Raw genomic sequence first — 19,188 nt, forward strand, 5'->3', positions numbered from 1 at the left:
TGCCTCAGCCTCCAGAGTAGCTGGAACTACAGGTGCCTGCCACCATGCCCGACTAATTTTTGTATTTTTAGTAGAGACGAGGTTTTGCCATGTTGGCCAGACTGGTCTGAAACTCCTGACCTCAAGTGATCCGCCCACCTTGGCCTCCCAAAGTGCTGGGATTAGAGGAAAGAAGGAAAGGAAGGGAAGGAAAGGAAAAGAAAGGAAAGGAGGCCGGGCGCGGTGGCTCAAGCCTGTAATCCCAGCACTTTGGGAGGCCGAGACGGGTGGATCACAAGGTCAGGAGATCGAGACCATCCTGGCTAACACGGTGAAACCCCGTCTCTACTAAAAATACAAAAAAACTAGCCAGGCGAAGTGGCGGGCGCCTGTAGTCCCAGCTACTCGGGAGGCTGAGGCAGGAGAAGGGCGTAAAACCCGGGAGGCGGAGCTTGCAGTGAGCTGAGATCCGGCCACTGCACTCCAGCCCCGGCGAAGAGTGAGACTCTGCCTCAAAAAAAAAAAAAAAAAAAAAAAAAAAAAAAAAAAAAAAAAAAAAAAAAAAAAAAAAAGAACGGAAAGGAAAAGGGAGGGGGAGGGGAGGGGAAGGGAGAGAAAGGAAAGGAAAGGGAGAGAAAGGGAATAGTGAGAGAAAGAAGAAAAGAGAGAAAGAAAGAAAGAGAAAGAAAGAGAGAGAAAGAAAGAAAGAAGAAATGAGAGAGAAAAAGAGGAATGAAAAGGAAATCCGTCTTAGGAAGAAGGAAGGAAGGAAGGAAGAAGGAGTCCTGAAGGAAAGAAGGAAAAAGGGAAAAGAGGTCCTTATGAATACAAAAATATACACCCTTCTCACCAAGAGTTTTTGGAAATTCCAGAGTGATGGGGTGAGAAGGGTGTCTTTGGAACCAGAGCTGAAGACCAAATACATATTTCTTACTATATCACGATATCACAGGAGGTAAAAGGGAGGTGCCCTTGAAGCAACTCCTCCCCAGCCCCCCATCCTCTTGTGTGCCCGGAGGATCAGAAGAGGTCCGGCCAAGACAGCTTAGCTGTGGTTCAAGCCTCTGATTGCGTGGATAAATACCAGGTTTCCAGAGTGCCAGGGCAGGGCTGCCCCCTTGCGGTGACATTAACTTTCCATGGCTATTTAAAATCAGCAGAAGACACACGATCTTCAGATGGGTCCTGTTCAAACTGAACATTTTACTTCCATATTTTCCCCTGGAGAGAAGAAAAATCATTAAACGTTCCTTTTTGGGTTTTTTTAGACAGAGTCTCACTCTGTCGCCCAGGCTGGAGTGCAATGGCGCAATATCAGCTCACTGCAACCTCTGCCTCCTGGGTTCAAGTGATTCTCCTGCCTTAGCCTCCCGAGTAGCTGGGATTACAGGCAACCACTACTATGCCCAGCAAATTTTTGCATTTTTAGTAGAGTTGGGGTTTCACTATATTGGCCAGGCTGGTCTCCAACTCCTGACCTCAGGAGATCTGCCTGCCTTGGCCTCCCAAAGTGCTGGGATTATAGGCATGAGCCACCAGGCCTGGCCTTTTTTTTTTTTTTTTTTTTAGACGGAGTCTTGCTCTGCCCCCAGGCTGGAGTGCAGTGGCGCGATCTCGGCTCACTGCAAGCTCTGCCTCCCGGGTTCACGCCATTCTCCTGCCTCAACCTCCCGAGTAGCTGGGACTACAGGCGCCCGCCACCGTGCCCGGCTAGTTTTTTTGTATTTTTAGTAGAGATGGGGTTTCACTGTGTTAGCCAGGATGGTCTCGATTTCCTGACCTCGTGATCCGCCCACCTCGGCTCCCAAAGTGCTGGGATTACAGGCGGCCTATTTTTGCTTTTAATAGAGAAGGGAGTCTCAAACTCCTGGCCTCAAGCTATCCTCCTGCCTCAGCCTCCCAAAGTGCTGGGATTGTAAGAGTGAGCCACTGCACCTATCCCACCCCCTCCCACCCTCATTTTTAGAAGGGCACAGGCTAGAGACCACATTTACATCAGCCACTTTTGTGGCTAGACCTGGCCATGCGACTAAGTCCCACCACAATTAGTTTTGCACCAGCCTAATGAATTTCCTAATCTTTATATAAGATGTGAGTTAGGGCCGGGCGCAGTGGCTCACACCTGTAATCCTAGCACTTTGGGAGGTCAAGGTGAGTGGATCACCTGAGGTTGGGAGTTCGAGACCAGCCTGATCAACATGGAGAAACCCCGTCTCTACTACAAATACAAAATTAGCTGGGCATGGTGGCGCACGCCTGTAATCCCAGCTACTCGGGGGACTGAGGCAGAAGAATCGCTTGAACCTGGGAGGCAGAGGTTGCGGTGAGCCGAGATCGTGCCATTGCACTCCAGCCTGGGCAACGAGAGGCAAACTCTGTCTCAAAAGAAAAAAAAAGATCTGAGTTAGTTTAGTCTCTGAAACAAAAGAGCACACCAACAAATACTGCTCATTCCTCCCCAAATCATTTACGTGTGTTAGGCAGAAAGATCATTAAATCAATGAAGTGAGTCAAGACAAGCATTTTTAATAAGATAAAATAGATCAATGTGCAACCACATAGAAGTGAATATTGCTTCAGGCCGGGTGCGGTGGCTCACGCCTGTAGTCCCAGCACTTTGGGAGGCAGAGGCGGGCAGATCCGTTGAGATTAGGAGTTCCAGACCAGCCTGGCCCGCATGGTGAAACCCCATCTTTACTAAAAATACAAAAAATTAGCCAGGCGTGGTGGCAGGCGCCTGTAATCCCAGCTGCTTGGGGAGGGTGAGGCAGGAGAATCCTTGAACCCAGGAGGCAGAGGTTGCAGTGAGCCAAGATCGTGCCATTGCATTCCAGCCTGGGAGAGAGAGGGAAACTGCATCTCAAAAACAACAAAAAACAGAAAGGGGTTGGGGTCAGAGGAGTTACACTCGCTGATGTAAGGTTTTCTCATTTTTCTTCCTGTGTTGGGGACAAGTTGCTTGGTTCCTCTCTAGAACGGACAGGGTAGATATTTGTGGTTTTCCCTTTCTTGGATGGAAACTCAGAAGGATCTGTACGCTGTTCCAGTTTGCCCGGCATGGTATAGCTGGGCTGTCCGAGCATTAGAAGTCACTGTCTTCTCCATTAAGTGGGAAAAGGGGAAGGCAAAGTTGAAAAACAATACAAATAGAAGAAGGTGTGTGCTCCACCAAAATTAGGGCAAAAGTCAAGAAAAGGGGATATGAGTCTGTCTGGATGGCTCATGCCTATAAACCCCACACTTCAGGAGGCAGAGGCAGGAGGATCATTTGACCTCAGGAGTTGGAAATCAGCCTGGCCAACATAGAGAGACCTCTACAAATAATAATAATAATAATAATAATAATAATAATAATAATAATAAATCAGCCAGGTATGGTGGCCTGCACCTGTGGTTCTAGCTACTTGGGAGGCTGAGGTGGGGAGATCACTTAAGCCTGGAAGGTCGATGCAGCAGTGAGCCTTGATCATGCCACTGCAATCTAGCCTGGGCAAAAGAGTAAGGCCCAGTAAAGGCAAGGAAAGGGAAAGGGAAGGGACGTGGTGGCTCAGGCCTATAATCCCAGCATCTTGGGAGGCTGAGGCCGGTGGATCACTTGAGGTCAGGAGTTTGAGACCTCCCTGGCCAATATGGCTAAACTCTATCTCTATTAAAAATACAAAACTTAGCTGGGCGTGGTGGTGCACACCCGTAATCCCAGCTACTCAGGAGGCTGAGGCACGAGAATCACTTGAACCCGGGAGGCAGAGGTTGCAGTGAACCGAGATCGCGCCACTGTACTCCAGCCTGGGTGATGGAGTGAGATCTTCTCTCAAAAAAAAAAAGTTGTGCTTGATTATGCTTGATGGAAAAAAGGTGAGACCTTCTTTTCAGCAATGAGTCTGGTAGAAATCGGTGTAATAGGGTAGCTCACATTTATCGAGCACTTACTACGGGCCAGTTACTGTTTTAAATGTTTTATATGTATTACCCACTGAATCCTACAACAATCCTATGAAATGGGTTTTATCAGTGCATCCATTTGACCGTCCAGGCGAGAGAGAGTTGGGAAGGGTGCTTTCTCAATGCTCCCACTGTGACCGGAGTTGGTTCCTTCCAGTGGGTTTGTGGTCTCGCTGACTTCAAGAATGGAGCTGCAAACCTTCGCGGTGAGTGTGACAGCTCTTAAAGATGTCATGGACCCAAAGAGTGAGCAGCAGCAAACTTTATTGTGAAGAGCAAGAGAAGACAGCTTCCACAGCCTGGAAGGGGACCCGAGCAGGTTGCCGCTGCTGGCTAGCTTTTATTCCCTTATTTGTCCCCGCCCATGTCCTGCTGATTGGTCCATTTTACAATCCTCTTGTAAGACAGAAAAGTTCTCCAAGTCTCCACTCGACCCAGGAAGTCCAGCTGGCTTCCCCTCTCACTGCTACCTCTCTGTAGCTGCTACTACTGGGATTCAAACCCTCTGTCTTCTGGCTTGGAAGTCTTAACCACTGATCGCGTCTTCCACTCAGCTACTCCTTGGGAAAGGCCCGGAAAGAAGCCACAGCACAGGGCACAGGGGTGTCGAAGGGCAGTTCCTCGGGGCTCAGCCAGCAGGGCTGCGGGGCTGCAGGAAAGGACAGTCCAGCACAAGGTCCCAGCTTCTCCACCACTCAGGTTGGAAGTCTTCTGGGGTTGCAGCGCCCCTGGGGCTCAAGGGCGGACACCAGCAGGAGCGCGGTTCTGGCTGCGCCAGTCAAAAGTGACCAGTGCGCCCAGGGAGATGAGGACCAGACCGGCCAGCCCCAGACGGACAAGGTTCCCCCGAGTGTAGTCGGAGGAGCTAGAGTCTGCGGGCGGAGCCGGGAGAGACGGGCCGTCAGCTCCTGGACCCCGAAGTCTGGGCCCTGAACTCCAGGTTTCCAGCCCTGGGGTGGACTTGGGAACCTGACTCCTCAGTCTCAAAGTTGAGGGGGAGTCGATGGAGGTTTCAACTCCTGGGTCCAGGAAGGAGGGACTGGGGGCCTGGACTCCTGGGTCTGAGGGAAGAGGCACTGGGGCCCGGGAATCCTGGGTCTGAGGGAGGAGGGGCTGGAGGACTAGAAACCTGGGTCTGAGGGAGGAGGGGCTGGAGGACTAGAAACCTGGGTCTGAGGGAGGAGGGGCTGGGGGCCCGGACTCCTTGGTCTGAGGGAGGAGGGGCTGGGGATCTGAACTCCTGGGTCTGAGGGAGGAGGGGCTGGGGTCTGAACTCCTGGGTCTGAGGGAGGAGGGGCTGGAGGGGCTGGACTCCAGGGTCTGAGGGAGGAGGGGCTGGGGGCCTGGACCCCTGGGTCTGAGGGAGAAGGGGGTGGGGCCTGGACCCCTGGGTCTGAGGGAGGAGGGACTGGGGCCTGGACCCCTGGGTCTGAGGGAGGAGGGGCTGGGGGCCCGGACCCCTGGGTCTGAGGGAGGAGGGGCTGGGGGCCCGGACCCCTGGGTCTGAGGGAGGAGGGGCTGGGGGCCCGGACCCCTGGGTCTGAGGGAGGAGGGGCTGGGGGCCCGGACCCCTGGGTCTGAGGGAGGAGGGGCTGGGGGCCCGGACCCCTGGGTCTGAGGGAGGAGGGGCTGGGGGCCCGGACTCCTGGGTCTGAGGGAGGAGGGGCTGGGGATCTGAACTCCTGGGTCTGAGGGAGGAGGGGCTGGGGTCTGAACTCCTGGGTCTGAGGGAGGAGGGGCTGGAGGGGCTGGACCCCTGGGTCTGAGGGAGGAGGGGCTGGGGGCCCGGACCCCTGGGTCTGAGGGAGGAGGGGCTGGGGGCCCGGACCCCTGGGTCTGAGGGAGGAGGGGCTGGGGGCCCGGACCCCTGGGTCTGAGGGAGAAGGGGGTGGGGCCCGGACCCCTGGGTCTGAGGGAGGAGGGACTGGGGCCCGGACCCCTGGGTCTGAGGGAGGAGGGGATGGGGGCCCGGACCCCTGGGTCTGAGGGAGGAGGGGCTGGGGGCCCGGACCCCTGGGTCTGAGGGAGGAGGGGCTGGGGGCCCGGACCCCTGGGTCTGAGGGAGGAGGGGCTGGGGGCCCGGACCCCTGGGTCTGAGGGAGGAGGGGCTGGGGGCCCGGACTCCTGGGTCTGAGGGAGGAGGGGCTGGGGATCTGAACTCCTGGGTCTGAGGGAGGAGGGGCTGGGGATCTGAACTCCTGGGTCTGAGGGAGGAGGGGCTGGGGTCTGAACTCCTGGGTCTGAGGGAGGAGGGGCTGGGGGGGCTGGACCCCTGGGTCTGAGGGAGGAGGGGCTGGGGGCCTGGACCCCTGGGTCTGAGGGAGGAGGGGCTGGGGGCCTGGACCCCTGGGTCTGAGGGAGAAGGGGGTGGGGCCTGGACCCCTGGGTCTGAGGGAGGAGGGACTGGGGCCTGGACCCCTGGGTCTGAGGGAGGAGGGGCTGGGGGCCTGGACTCCTTGGTCTGAGGGAGGAGGGGCTGGGGATCTGAACTCCTGGGTCTGAGGGAGGAGGGGCTGGGGTCTGAACTCCTGGGTCTGAGGGAGGAGGGGCTGGGGGCCTGGACCCCTGGGTCTGAGGGAGGAGGGGCTGGGGGCCTGGACCCCTGGGTCTGAGGGAGGAGGGGCTGGGGGCCTGGACCCCTGGGTCTGAGGGAGAAGGGGGTGGGGCCTGGACCCCTGGGTCTGAGGGAGGAGGGACTGGGGCCTGGACCCCTGGGTCTGAGGGAGAAGGGGGTGGGGCCTGGACCCCTGGGTCTGAGGGAGGAGGGGCTGGGGGCCTGGACCCCTGGGTCTGAGGGAGGAGGGGCTGGGGGCCTGGACCCCTGGGTCTGAGGGAGGAGGGGCTGGGGGCCTGGACCCCTGGGTCTGAGGGAGGAGGGACTGGGGCCTGGACCCCTGGGTCTGAGGGAGAAGGGGGTGGGGCCTGGACCCCTGGGTCTGAGGGAGGAGGGGCTGGGGGCCTGGACCCCTGGGTCTGAGGGAGGAGGGGCTGGGGGCCTGGACCCCTGGGTCTGAGGGAGGAGGGGCTGGGGGCCTGGACCCCTGGGTCTGAGGGAGAAGGGGGTGGGGCCTGGACCCCTGGGTCTGAGGGAGGAGGGACTGGGGTCTGGACCCCTGGGTCTGAGGGAGGAGGGGCTGGGGGCCTGGACCCCTGGGTCTGAGGGAGGAGGGGCTGGGGGCCTGGACCCCTGGGTCTGAGGGAGGAGGGGCTGGGGGCCTGGACCCCTGGGTCTGAGGGAGGAGGGGCTGGGGGCCTGGACCCCTGGGTCTGAGGGAGGAGGGGCTGGGGGCCTGGACCCCTGGGTCTGAGGGAGGAGGGGCTGGGGGCCTGGACCCCTGGGTCTGAGGGAGGAGGGGCTGGGGGCCTGGACCCCTGGGTCTGAGGGAGGAGGGGCTGGGGGCCTGGACCCCTGGGTCTGAGGGAGGAGGGACTGGTGTCTGGACCCCTGGGTCTGAGGGAGGAGGGGCTGGGGGTCTGGACCCCTGGGTCTGAGGGAGGAGGGGCTGCGGGCCTGGACCCCTGGGTCTGAGGGAGGAGGGGCTGGGGGCCTGGACCCCTGGGTCTGAGGGAGGAGGGGCTGGGGGTCTGGACCCCTGGGTCTGAGGGAGGAGGGGCTGGGGGCCTGGACCCCTGGGTCTGAGGGAGGAGGGGCTGGGGCCTGGACTCCTGGGTCTGAGGGAGGAGGGGCTGGGGCCTGGACCCCTGGGTCTGAGGGAGGAGGGGCTGAGGGCCTGGACCCCTGGGTCTGAGGGAGGAGGGGCTGGTGTCTGGACCCCTGGGTCTGAGGGAGGAGGGGCTGGGGGCCTGGACCCCTGGGTCTGAGGGAGGAGGGGCTGGGGGCCTGGACCCCTGGGTCTGAGGGAGGAGGGGCTGGGGGCCTGGACCCCTGGGTCTGAGGGAGGAGGGGCTGGGGGCCTGGACCCCTGGGTCTGAGGGAGGAGGGACTGGGGTCTGGACTCCTGGGTCTGAGGGAGGAGGGGCTGGGGGCCTGGACCCCTGGGTCTGAGGGAGGAGGGGCTGGGGGCCTGGACCCCTGGGTCTGAGGGAGGAGGGGACTGGGGTCTGGACTCCTGGGTCTGAGGGAGGAGGGGCTGGGGTCTGGACTCCTGGGTCTGAAGGAGGAGGGACTGGGGGCCTGGACTCCTGGGTCTGAGGGAGGAGGGGCTGGGAGTCTGGACTTCTGGGTCTGAGGGAGGAGGGGCTGGGGTTCCGGGCTCCTGGGTCTAGGGTGGAGGGATTGGGGGTCTGGACCCCTGGGTCTGAGGGAGGAGGGGCTGGGGGCCTGGACCCCTGGGTCTGAGGGAGGAGGGGCTGGGGGTCTGAACCCCTGGGTCTGAGGGAGGAGGGGCTGGGGGCCTGGACCCCTGGGTCTGAGGGAGGAGGGGCTGGGGGCCTGGACCCCTGGGTCTGAGGGAGGAGGGGCTGGGGGCCTGGACTCCTGGGTCTGAGGGAGGAGGGGCTGGGGGCCTGGACTCCTGGGTCTGAGGGAGGAGGGGCTGGGGGCCTGGACTCCTGGGTCTGAGGGAGGAGGGGCTGGGGGCCTGGACTCCTGGGTCTGAGGGAGGAGGGACTGGTGTCTGGACTCCTGGGTCTGAGGGAGGAGGGGCTGGGGGCCTGGACCCCTGGGTCTGAGGGAGGAGGGACTGGTGTCTGGACCCCTGGGTCTGAGGGAGGAGGGGCTGGGGGTCTGGACCCCTGGGTCTGAGGGAGGAGGGGCTGGGGGCCTGGACCCCTGGGTCTGAGGGAGGAGGGCCCGGGCCTGCCTTCCTGGGGCTGGGGAGGCGGGCCGGGCGGCAGGGCCCTCACCTTCCCAGCCGATGACCAGCGCCTCACTGCGCTGCGACAGCACGTAGGGCGCGGAGGGCGTGTGATAGTAGCAGCTGTAGGTGCCGGGAGCGCGGGCGCCCAGCAGCGGGAAGTCGGCCCAGGGCTGCGCGGAGTCGCGGTACTGCAGCGGGGCCGCCACGCCCTCGCGGTACAGCACGAAGCTCATGTTCCGCAGGCGGCCGGCGCAGCGCAGGCTTACGTTGGCGCCGGGAGTCACCACCGGCCCGGGCAGCGCCACCAGCGACGGCCGCGGCAGCTGCTCTGCGGAGACGGGGTGAGAGTCGGCGGCCGCGTGAGCGCCTTCAGCTCGCTCGCTCTCTTTCTCTTTCTGCCTCTGTCTCTCTCTCTTTCTGTCTCTCTTTCTCTCTGCCTGTCTCTTTCTCTCTGCCTGTCTCTCTCTCTCTCTCTGCCTGTCTCTCTTTCTCTGCCTGTCTCTCTCTTTCTCTCTGCCTGTCTCTCTCTCTGCCTGTCTCTCTCTCTGCCTGTCTCTCTCTCTCTGTCTCTCTTTCTCTCTGTCTCTTTCTCTCTGCCTGTCTCTCTCTCTCTTCCTCTCTCTGCCTCTGTCTCTTTCTCTTTGCCTCTCTCTCTCTCTGCCTTGGTCTCTCTTTCTCTCTGCCTCTCTTTCTCCTTCTGCCTCTCTCTTTCTCTCTCCCCTCACTCTACCTCTCTCTCTCCTTCTGTCTGCCGCGCCCCCTCTCTCCCCCCCAGTATCTCTGTATCTCTCTACTTGTGTCTGTGAATGTATCAGTTTGCCCGCCTCGCTCTCTCTTTCCCTGTATCTCTCTGTCCCTCCCCCACCTCCCTTGTTCCACCCGCTTCTCCTCCCCGACCCCAGGACCTCACCTATCACCAGCAGCTCCAGGGGATCGCTGGGCTGGGACCAGACACCCGGCCTCCAGTCTGGCCTCCGGTAGCAACAGTGGTAACTTCCCCCTTGGGCTGGAGTCACCTCCTCCAGAAAGAATTCTGCCAGCTCGGAGGACACATCCCGGAAGAGAAGGGGACCGATCTCTCCAAGCTTGAAAAGTCCAAATCTCCAGGCGGGTTGGGGTGCCCGGCACCTCAAGGTCACATTGACCCCAGGGGTCACAACTGTAGCCGGCTGAGCTCCCAGCCATGGCTTGGGGTATAAAGCTGGAGGGACTGAATAAACGGGGCTGCCTGGGTCCTCGGGCCTCCTGGGAGCCCCAGAAGATGACAGGGAAGTTGGGGAAGGAGGAAAATCACCTTGAATGATTACTGCCCCTTTCTCAGTCTCAGTTTCCTGTTTGTAAAATCAGGGAGAGACTGGACTACAATCAAGGCTTGTTAAAACCAGGTGCAAATCAGAGGGGCAGGACAGAAACTTCTGAGCTTTACTCCACAGTTTGTAAACACAGTAGTCAGGTCCCAGAACTCTGTAATTTTATTTTATTTTTTTTTTAAGTAAGGAGATGGGGGTGTCTCCCTATGTTGGCCAGGCTGGTCTTGAACTACCAGCCTCAAGCAATCCTCCCACCTTGGCCTCCCAAAGTGCTAAGTTTACAAGCTTGTGCCACTGTGCCCAGACATTTTTTTGTTTTTTTTTTTTTTTTGTTTTTTTGTTTTTTTGTTTTTTTTTGAGGCAGGGTCTTACTCTGATGTTAAGGTGGGAGTGCAGTGGTGTGTTCTCAGCTCACTGCAGCCTCAACCTCCTGGGCTCAAACAATCCACCTGAGCCTCCTGAGTAACTGGGACCACAGGCACATGCCTCTCTACACAAGGCTAATTTTTTATTCATTTTTAGTAGAGACAAGCATTCGCTATGTTGCCCAGGCTAGTCTCCAACTCCTGGGCTCAAGCAATCCTCCCACCTTGGCCTCCCAAAGTGCTGGGATTACAGGTATGAGCCACCACACCCAGCCAGAACTCTAATTTTAAATAACTTTCCAGAATATTTGCAATATAGTATTTCAAGAGTTGCCAAAACGTACTATTGGAAAGAAAAAAAAAAGTTGGATCCCTACCTCACACCATTTCCCAAAACAACTTTCAGATTAATTAAAGACCTACCTGTGTTTCATTTTTTTAACTATAAAATTATTCAAAAAACTATAGGAAAATATATTTGTCTTGGGGTAAGGAAGGCTTCTTAAAATATAAAATAAGAAATTCTATGGAAGATTAATTAATTTGACCACTTCAAATTTCTTAAGTTGTGTATGCTAAAAGACAAAACTAGAGGACAAATGACAGTACTGGCAGACATCACTTATTCACAAATCACACAAATTAAGAGTATAGGAAGGCTGCCGGGTGTGGTGGCTTATGGCTGTAATCCCAGCACTTTGGGAGGCCAAGATGGGTGGATCACCTGAGGTCAGGAGTTCAAGACCAGCTTGGCCAGCATGGTGAAATCCTGTCTCAACTAAAAACACAAAAATTAGTCGGGTGTGGTGGTGCTAGCTTGTAGTCCCAGCTGTTTGGGAGGCTGAGCAGGAGAATTGCTTGAACCCTAGAGGCAGAGGTTGCAGTTAGCCAAGATCATGCCACTGCACTCCAGCCTGGGCAACAGAGTGAGAACTCCATGATGACGTGCACTTTGGGAGGCTGAGGCTGGAGGATTGCCTGAGCCCAGGAGTTCGAAGCTGCAGTGAGCTATGATAGAGCCACTGCACTCCAGCCTGGGTGACAGAATGAAGCGTCTTTATTTTTTATTTATTTTTTTTTTTGAGACGGAGTTTCGCTCTGTCGCCCAGGCTGGAGTGCGGTGGCCGGATCTCAGCTCACTGCAAGCTCCGCCTCCCGGGTTCACGCCATTCTCCTGCCTCAGCCTCCTGAGTAGCTGGGACTACAGGCGCCCGCCACCTCGCCCGGCTAGTTTTTTTGTAGTTTATAGTAGAGACGGGGTTTCACCGTGTTAGCCAGGATGGTCTCGATCTCCTGACCTCACGATCCGCCCGTCTCGGCCTCCCAAAGTGCTAGGATTACAGGCTTGAGCCACCGCGCCCGGCCTGAAGCGTCTTTAAAAATAAATAAATAAAAATAAGGGTTGGGTGAGGGGGCTCATGTTTGTAATCCCAGCACTTTGGGAGGCCAAGGCAGAGGGATCACCTGAGGTCAGGAGTTCCAGACCAGCCTGGCCAACATGGTGAAACCCTGTCTCTACTAAAAATACAAAAATTATCTGGGCATTGTGGCGCATGCCTGTAGTCCCAGCTACTTGAGAGGCTGAGGCAGGAGAATCCCTTGAACCCAGGAGGTGGTTGCAGCAAGCTGAGATTGCACTACTGCACTCCAACCTGGGCGACAGAGACTCGTCTCAAAATAAAATAAATAAATAAATAAACAAACAAACAAATAAAGGTAGAAATATCTATAGTGACATTGAAATATCTCCAAGAGAGTTTTTGTTTGTTTTTTTTGTTTTTGAGACGGAGTCTCACCCTGTCGCCCAGGCTGGAGTGCAGTGGCGCGATCTCGGCTCACTGCAACCTCCGCCTCTCGGGTTCAAGCGATTCTCCTGCCTCAGCCTCCTGAGTAGCTGGGATTGCAGACACGTCCCACCACGTCCAGCTAATTTTTTTTTTTTTTTTTTTTTTTTTTTGTATTTTTAGTAGAGATGGGGATTCACCGTGTTAGCCAGGATGGTCTCGATCTGACTTCATGATCCGCCCGCCTTGGCCTCCCAAAGTGCTGAGATTATAGACACGAGCCACTGTGCCCGGTCCAAGATCCTATTTCTTAAGCCCTGCACTGTGGCAGGCTCAGGGTTTTGCACATGTGATTTGATGAAATCTCACAGCGGCCCATTTTACAGAGAAGGAAATGGAGTCTTAGCAAGCTGTGGCGTGTTCAAAGTCATATAAATGAATATGATGGTGAAACTGAGGCCTCTGCCTCAGAAGTTCCTGCTCTTCAGTACTCACCTATAATGACCACTAAGGGGAATGAGAAAAGAAGGAAGGAAGGAAGGAAGGAATGGAGGGAGGGAGGGAGGAAAATAAGGACTTCTGGGATGGGATTGGGCACCAAAATAAAATCTGAGTAGTTGGAAAAGGGGTGTCAGTGACATAAAGGAGAGTGGATGGGGCAGCTACTCACCAGATGGAGTAATGTCCGTGTGACACAGAGGCCCTGTAGAAGGTTGAGGGACTAGTTCCTTTTTTTTTATTTTTTGTCTGAGACAGAGTCTTGCTCTGTCGCCCAGGCTGGAGTGTAGTGGTGTGATCTCAGCTCACTGCAACCTCTGCCTCCCAGGTTCAAGCGATTCTTCTGCCTCAGCCTCCCTAGTAGCCGGGACTACAGGTGTCCGCCACCACACCAGGCTAATTTTTGTATTTTTAGTAGAGACAGGGTTTCGCCATGTTGGTCAGGCTGGTCTTGAACTCCTGTCCTCAGGTGATCCACCCACCTCAGCCTCCCAAAGTGCTGGGATTACAGGCGTGAGCCACTGTGCCCGACAGCGAGTTTCTTCCAAAGCCCTTTGTGGCCAGCCCCATCTCACTGATAGCCCCAGAATCTGAGTCCCCAGCTCCTCTCTCCTCTGGGAAATGAGAATCTTATCCCTCCCTCCTCCTGTCTCAGTAGACAGAAATTTGGACTTCCATTGCCCACCTACTGAAGAAGTCTGAATGCAGACCCCTCTGGCCTGGGCACCCAAGAGTTCAGTCCCTTGAACTCCACCTTTCAGGAGACAGTAATCGGAGAGCTTCTCCTCTCCTGGGTTCAGGAATCTGGGTCCCCATTTCCCTCTTCTCTCAGGAGCTAAGAGCCCTGTTCCCAGCCACCCCCCTGGCTTCCATCCCCCTCCCATATGAGAATCTAGGAGTCCTCCCTGTCCCCTATCCTCTTCCTGCCTCAAGATCCAGAGATACCTGTCACCAGCTCCTTCCTCTTTCGGGAATCTGTGTTCCCTTGCTTTAGGACCCAGGGGTCTGGGCCCCCGTCCTGTTCTTTATTTGAACCTAGAATCCCAAAGCTCCAGCTAGTGCTGCCTGGTCCCCCTGCAGGGTGTCTGGGTCTCCATTCTCTCTCTCTTTCTGCCCCCCACCCCATCCAGGAACCCAGGGAGAAGGAAGGGGCGGCTCACAGAGGGTCAGCAGCTGGAGGATCAGCACCAGGGCCATGGTGGGCAGATAACCACTGCAGCTGGAGTCAGGGCTTGGTTGCGTCCTCTCCTCTCCCAGGAAATGAGGAAACATCAGAAACCCAGACCCAGATCGTCGTTTAGGGAAGAGAGGATCGAGGTGGGGGCCTGTGGGTGACTGTGTCATAGCCCTATGGCGCTGTGTAAAAGGTTAGCGGGGGGTCAGTCATAACCTGTGGTGTTCATTAATTTAACTCTAGAAACAAATACTAGTCGGGAGGCGGAGGCAGGAGGATCGCTTGAGCCCAAGAGTTCAAGAGCAGCTTGGGCGAGACCCTGTCTAAAAAATAAATAAATTGTGCCACCGCACTCCAGCCTGGGTGATAGAGTGAGACCATGTCTTCAAATACAGACAGACAGACAGACAGAAAGATATCTGTTTTTTAAAAAAGAACCTATTATGTGCCAGACCCTTGCTGTGATTGAAAGAAAGAAAAAAAGAAAAAAAATTTAGCATCTATTATGTGCCAGGCCCTTGCTGTGATAGATAGATAGATAGATAGATAGATAGATAGATAGATAGATAGATAGATAAAAACTAGCATCTATTATGTGCCAGGCCCTTGCTGTGATAGACAGACAGATAGATAAAAATTAGCATCTATTATGTGCCAGGCCTTTGCTATGATAGATAGATTGATAGATAGATAGATAGATAGATAGATAGATAGATAGATAGATAAAAATTAGCACCTATTAAGTGCCAGGACCTTGCTGCGATTGACTGATAGATAAAAATTAGCACCTATTAAGTGCCAGGCCCTTGCTGTGATTGATTGATTGATAGATAAAAATTAACACCAATTATGTGCCAGGCCCTTGCTGTGATTAATTGATCGATAGATTGGTTGACAGATAAAAATTAGCACCTATTATGTGCCAGGCTCTTGCTGTGATACTGTGATTGATTGATTGATTGTTTGATTGATTGATTAAAATTAGCACCCATAGGCCAGGCGCGGTGGCTTACGCCTGTAATCCCAGCACTGTGGGAGGCCAAGGCGGGCGGATCACCTGAGGTCGGGAAGTTGGAGACCAGCCTGACCAACATGGAGAAACCCCATCTTTACTAAAAATAAAAAAATTAGCCTGGTGTGGAGGCGCGCGCCTGTAATCCCTGCTACTCAGGAGGCTGAGGCAGGAGAATCGCTTGAACCCCGGAGGCGGAGGTTGCTGTGAGCCGAGATCGCGCCAGTGCACTCCAGCCTGGGCGACTCAGTCTCAGAAAAGAAAAAAAAAAAAAAAAAAGATTAGCACCTATTAGGTGGCAGACCCTCGCTGTGCGATGTTGGCAGGCACAGAGGGAACTCAGACTCCGTTACTGCTCTCAAGCAGCTGCTACCAGTCCGACTGAAAGACCCAGACCAGGTCAGTTTCTAAAGTGATCTGAGCTATAATGGCGGTAACAGGGCACTGTGAGAGCCCGCAGAAAGCTCCTAACCCATCTGGGATGAGACCTAGCGCTTCCAGGACGAGCTGATGTTGAGCTGAGACCTCGAAGGATAAGTTAGTCATTCACCTTCTCCCGGGCTCAGTTTCTTCATCTGTAAAATGGGCTTTCATACATAAACTATAAAATGAGGACTATTTTGTTCCGCCTTAGGTGGTCTCAGTAGGAGGACTAGTCACCCCGGAGCGACTTATAGGCAGAAACTAAGGAGATTCCACGCAGGTCCGCAAAGTCAGGCTTGCGCTTGCGCCTGGCACTACTTCCTTTACCTCCGCGGCTCCATCTTTGTTCTGCGCTAGTGCGCACGCGCAGACTCCGAAAGCGGAACCTTGCACAGAGGGACCACAACTCCCAGAGTGCTCCGCGTCCTCGCCGGTGTCGCCGCCGAGACCAAGATGGCTGCGAGTAAGTGCGGGTGGCGGTGGCGCGCGGGGCTCGGGTGGTACCGGGAACCTCCGGGCGGTCCTGGGACTGAGGTGCGGCAGGGCAGTGGTGGAGGCGATGGGGTCCGTGCTAGAGGGGGACGCAGAAGTCACGAGGGGGCTCCTCCAGGGAAGGGGTGGCACGAGAGTGTTAGAGGTCACCGGGGGCAGCCCCTTGCCGGGGTGGTGACCCTCCTCGCCACCCCTTTAGGACTCGGCGCCTTCCTCAAGAATGCCTGGGACAAGGAGCCAGTGCTGGTCGCGTCCTTCGTCATCGGGGGCCTCGGTGCGTGAGTGCTTCAGGCGCAAACTTGCATCGTCCACCCCCGTCCCCCTACATCCCTCCATCTTGTACTCCTAAAGCCCTGTCGCCTCTCTCGGGTCCCCTCCAGTGTGTCTGCACCCCCATGACATCCCCTTGTCTATCCCCGTACCCATTATAACGTCTCCACCGCCCCCCGCATTCCTCTCCCCCTACCCAATACGCTCTTAACCCCTCTAAATTAGACGTTCTCAACCCTGTTTATGCATTAACAACACCTGAGCACCAAAAATAAAGTCCAGATCCTCCTCCTCCCTTTCATCTCCCCTCTCCCACATTCTGAATTGAGTCGGTTTGGTTGGAGGTGGGGCTGGGGAATCTGTGTCTTGTGAAAATCCCTCTATGATCCTAATGTGTGGTCTTGCTGATTGAAAACCTCAGCCCTCTGCCCTGGAACTGTGTTACTGACACCTTAATTAGCACCGCAGTTCCTGCAGGGATGGGGATGCATCCTTTTTTTTTTTTTTTTTTTGGAGATGGAGTCTCACTGTCACCCAGGCTGATGTGCAGTGACGCGATCCCCGCTCACTGCAAACTCAGTCTCCCGGGTTCAAGGGATTCCGCTGCCTCGGCCCCCCGAGTAGCTGGGACTACAGGCGCCCACCACCACGCCCGGCTAATTTTTTTGTATTTTTAGTAGAGACAGGGTTTTGCCGTGTTAGCCAGGATGGTCTTGATCTCCTGACCTCGTGATCCACCCTCCTCCTCCCAAAGTTCTGGGTGAGCCACTGCTCACCCCTGGGATTACAGAGATGGCACGTACCACCACACCTGGCTAATTTTTGTATTTTTAGTAGAGATGAAGTTTCACCATGTTGTTCAGGCTGGTCTTGAACTCCTGACCGCAAGTGATCCACCTTCCCAAAGTACTGGGATTACCGGAGTGAGCCACTGCGCCTGGCCAAACTGTGGGTTCTGATTCTGTAGTTCTGGGGTGGGGCATGGGATTCTGCATTTTTGAAGAGTTTCCAGGTCTTGTCAGTACTGTTGGTCCACCAGCCAGGCACTAGGTAAGGTTCTGAACACTTGTTCGATCTGGCAGCCACCAGCCACACCTGGCCACTGAGCACTTGAAGCGAGGCTGGTACGAATTGAGGTGGTATAAGACACACTGGATTTCAAACACCTAGTATAAGTGTATGTAAACTACCAGTCGTCTTTTGTTGATTACATGTTGAAGTGATGTTTGGATATACCATGGTGTTTTTAGGTCTGTTTTTGTTTTTTTTGAGACGGAGTTTGGCTTTCGTCTAGGCTGGAGTGCAATGGCCTGATCTCAACTCACTGCAACCTCTGCCTCCCGGGTTCAAGCGATTCTCCTGTCTCAGCCTCCTGGGTAGCTGGGATTACAGGCGCATGCCACTACACCTGGCTAATTTTTTGTATTTTTAGTAGAGACAGGGTTTCATCACATTGGTCAGGCTGGTCTCGAACTCCTGACCTCAGGTGATCCACCCGCCTCAGCCTCCTAAAATCCTGGGATTACAGGCATTAGCCACCTCACCCAGCCAAGTATGTTTCTTAAAATTTGTTTCATCTATATCTTATTTTTACTGTGGCTACTAGAAGATATAAAATAATATACCTGGCTCTTACCATCTGTCAGACAGTGCTGGCCTAGAACATTCCTCTTATGCGCTGTACCCCATCCTCCAGGACTCCTGGCTCCCACCCTAGATGGACTGTGACTTGTCAGTGACTGTTGTTTGTGCAAACCTTTCTTCTCCAGTTTGTAACTTTTTTTTTTTTTTTTTTTTTTGCGACAGAGTCTCTGTTGCCCAGGCTGGAGTGCGGTGGCACAATGTGGGCTCACTGCAACCTCTGCCTCCCAGGCTCAAGGGATTCTCCTGCCTCAGCCTGCTGAGGACCTGAGATTACAGGCTCCTGCCGCCATGCCCGGCTAATTTTTGTATCTTTAGTAGAGATGGGGATTCATCATGTTGTCCAGGCTGGTCGTGAACTCCTGACCTCAGGTGATCTGCCCACCTTTGCCTCCCAAAGTGCTGGGATTACAGGCATGAGCCACTGTGCCTGGCCAAATGTGTAACAGTCTTAATTTCTCCAGAATAGTCCCATGACACTACCCACAGGATGCGCCATGATGACCCCTACACTCAAAATGTACTCATTCCACGACCAACCCCAGTGCTTCCTCCTCTAGGCCCCATGTATCTGTGAGTGTTAGACTCCCACCCCTACCTCCACTTAACCCCCAAAGAGTTTTAAGCCCTCCTGTCTATAAGTAGGGATCCCAGGGTACGAAGGATCCTCCTGGAGGCCCTCCCTGCTGCCCTCCCGCTTTGCAGTTTATCTTTGCCAAGGCTCAGCTTCTCTTCCCCTCTCCTCAGAGCCACCTTCCCCTGGGGCTCACCCCTGTGTCTCTCCACAGCTATAATTATGCCCTCATTCAGCCCCTACTTCAAGTACTCCATCATGATCAACAAGGCCACGCCCTACAACTACCCAGGTGAGTAGGGGCCAGGCAGGGATCGCTGGGATGGGTCCAGCGTCCCTGTGCTGGGGTAGGGGCAGTTATGGGCAGGTGTTTCCTGAGCAGGCATCAGAGATTCAGCAGTGGTGCCTGGATTCCCTGTTCCATTTTTTAAGAATTGAGATATAATTTGTATACTATTTTGTGTTTGTGCTTCGAGTTTCTATTACCTTTCCACATTTCTGTCCCTCTCTGGGTTCCCATCTGTTGTTTTCTCGGTCTCCATCTTTTCAGGTTTCTGTCCTGGTTCCCCATCTCTTTTGACCCTAGCTCGCTCTCGCGTGCTCTCTGTCTCTCTGGTTTTCTGTGTCTCTCAGTCTCTGTATTTCCTACCTCTTTCTGTATCACTGATTCTCTGACCCTTCCCCTCCTCTCAGCCCTGGGGTCCCCCTTCCCTCTCTGAACATAAAGCGACAGACCAGCTCTTCTCTCCAGGACTCTGGAGACGTGCTGGTCTCAGTGGCCTGCCTCCTGTCCCACAGTGCCCGTCCGTGATGATGGGAACATGCCGGACGTGCCCAGCCACCCCCAGGACCCTCAGGGCCCCAGCCTGGAGTGGCTGAAGAAACTGTGAGCACCTTCACTGACAGAGGCGGCCCCTCCCATGGCTCCCAATAAAAATGTGAAAACCAACCCCAGAGCATGGGC

At 55.2% G+C, this 19,188-nt stretch overlaps 2 protein-coding genes across 4 annotated transcripts; one reads left to right on the plus strand and one right to left on the minus strand.

Annotated features, from left to right (window-relative positions):
* Positions 1–4,162: 4,162 nt before the first annotated feature.
* OSCAR (osteoclast associated Ig-like receptor) lies at positions 4,163–13,988 on the minus strand. Of its 2 annotated transcripts, XM_010380698.2 has the most exons (5): positions 13,799–13,988; positions 12,811–12,843; positions 9,592–9,891; positions 8,728–9,009; positions 4,163–4,793 (listed from the first exon to the last, which is right to left on the minus strand). In XM_010380698.2, exons 1-5 carry the CDS (start codon positions 13,980–13,982, stop codon positions 4,657–4,659), a joined length of 936 nt encoding a protein of 311 aa, XP_010379000.2. In that variant the 5' UTR covers positions 13,983–13,988; the 3' UTR covers positions 4,163–4,656. The 2 variants fall into 2 exon arrangements, with proteins under 2 accessions (XP_010379000.2, XP_030798386.1); XM_030942526.1 differs by lacking the exon at positions 12,811–12,843 and having other exon boundaries at positions 13,799–13,895.
* Positions 8,887–19,178, plus strand: NDUFA3 (NADH:ubiquinone oxidoreductase subunit A3). 2 transcript variants are annotated; one of them, XM_010380695.2, is made up of 5 exons: positions 8,887–9,022; positions 15,459–15,710; positions 15,939–16,013; positions 18,439–18,516; positions 18,976–19,110. In XM_010380695.2, the coding sequence occupies exons 2-5, from the start codon at positions 15,701–15,703 to the stop codon at positions 19,101–19,103; spliced, it is 291 nt and encodes a 96-aa protein (XP_010378997.1). In that variant the 5' UTR covers positions 8,887–9,022; positions 15,459–15,700; the 3' UTR covers positions 19,104–19,110. The 2 variants fall into 2 exon arrangements, with proteins under 2 accessions (XP_010378997.1, XP_010378998.1); XM_010380696.2 differs by having other exon boundaries at positions 9,006–9,022; positions 19,023–19,178.
* Positions 19,179–19,188: the final 10 nt, after the last annotated feature.

The sequence above is a fragment of the Rhinopithecus roxellana genome, chromosome 12 (genome assembly GCF_007565055.1).
Source record: "Rhinopithecus roxellana isolate Shanxi Qingling chromosome 12, ASM756505v1, whole genome shotgun sequence".
NCBI lineage: Eukaryota > Metazoa > Chordata > Mammalia > Primates > Cercopithecidae > Rhinopithecus > Rhinopithecus roxellana.

Excerpts from the sequence above, each read along its gene's own strand:
- OSCAR (XM_010380698.2), bottom strand. The coding sequence starts at position 13,982 with ATGACACAGTCACCCACAGGCCCCCACCTCGATCCTCTCTTCCCTAAA. Across the intron at positions 12,844-13,798 it reads CCTCCAGCTGCTGACCCTCT|GGCCTCTGTGTCACACGGAC; the intron begins GTGAGCCGCCCC and ends AACCTTCTACAG. Across the intron at positions 9,010-9,591 it reads CCTGGAGCTGCTGGTGATAG|AGCAGCTGCCGCGGCCGTCG; the intron begins GTGAGGTCCTGG and ends CCGTCTCCGCAG.
- NDUFA3 (XM_010380695.2), top strand. Across the intron at positions 16,014-18,438 it reads CTTCGTCATCGGGGGCCTCG|CTATAATTATGCCCTCATTC; the intron begins GTGCGTGAGTGC and ends GTCTCTCCACAG. Across the intron at positions 18,517-18,975 it reads CACGCCCTACAACTACCCAG|GACTCTGGAGACGTGCTGGT; the intron begins GTGAGTAGGGGC and ends TCTTCTCTCCAG.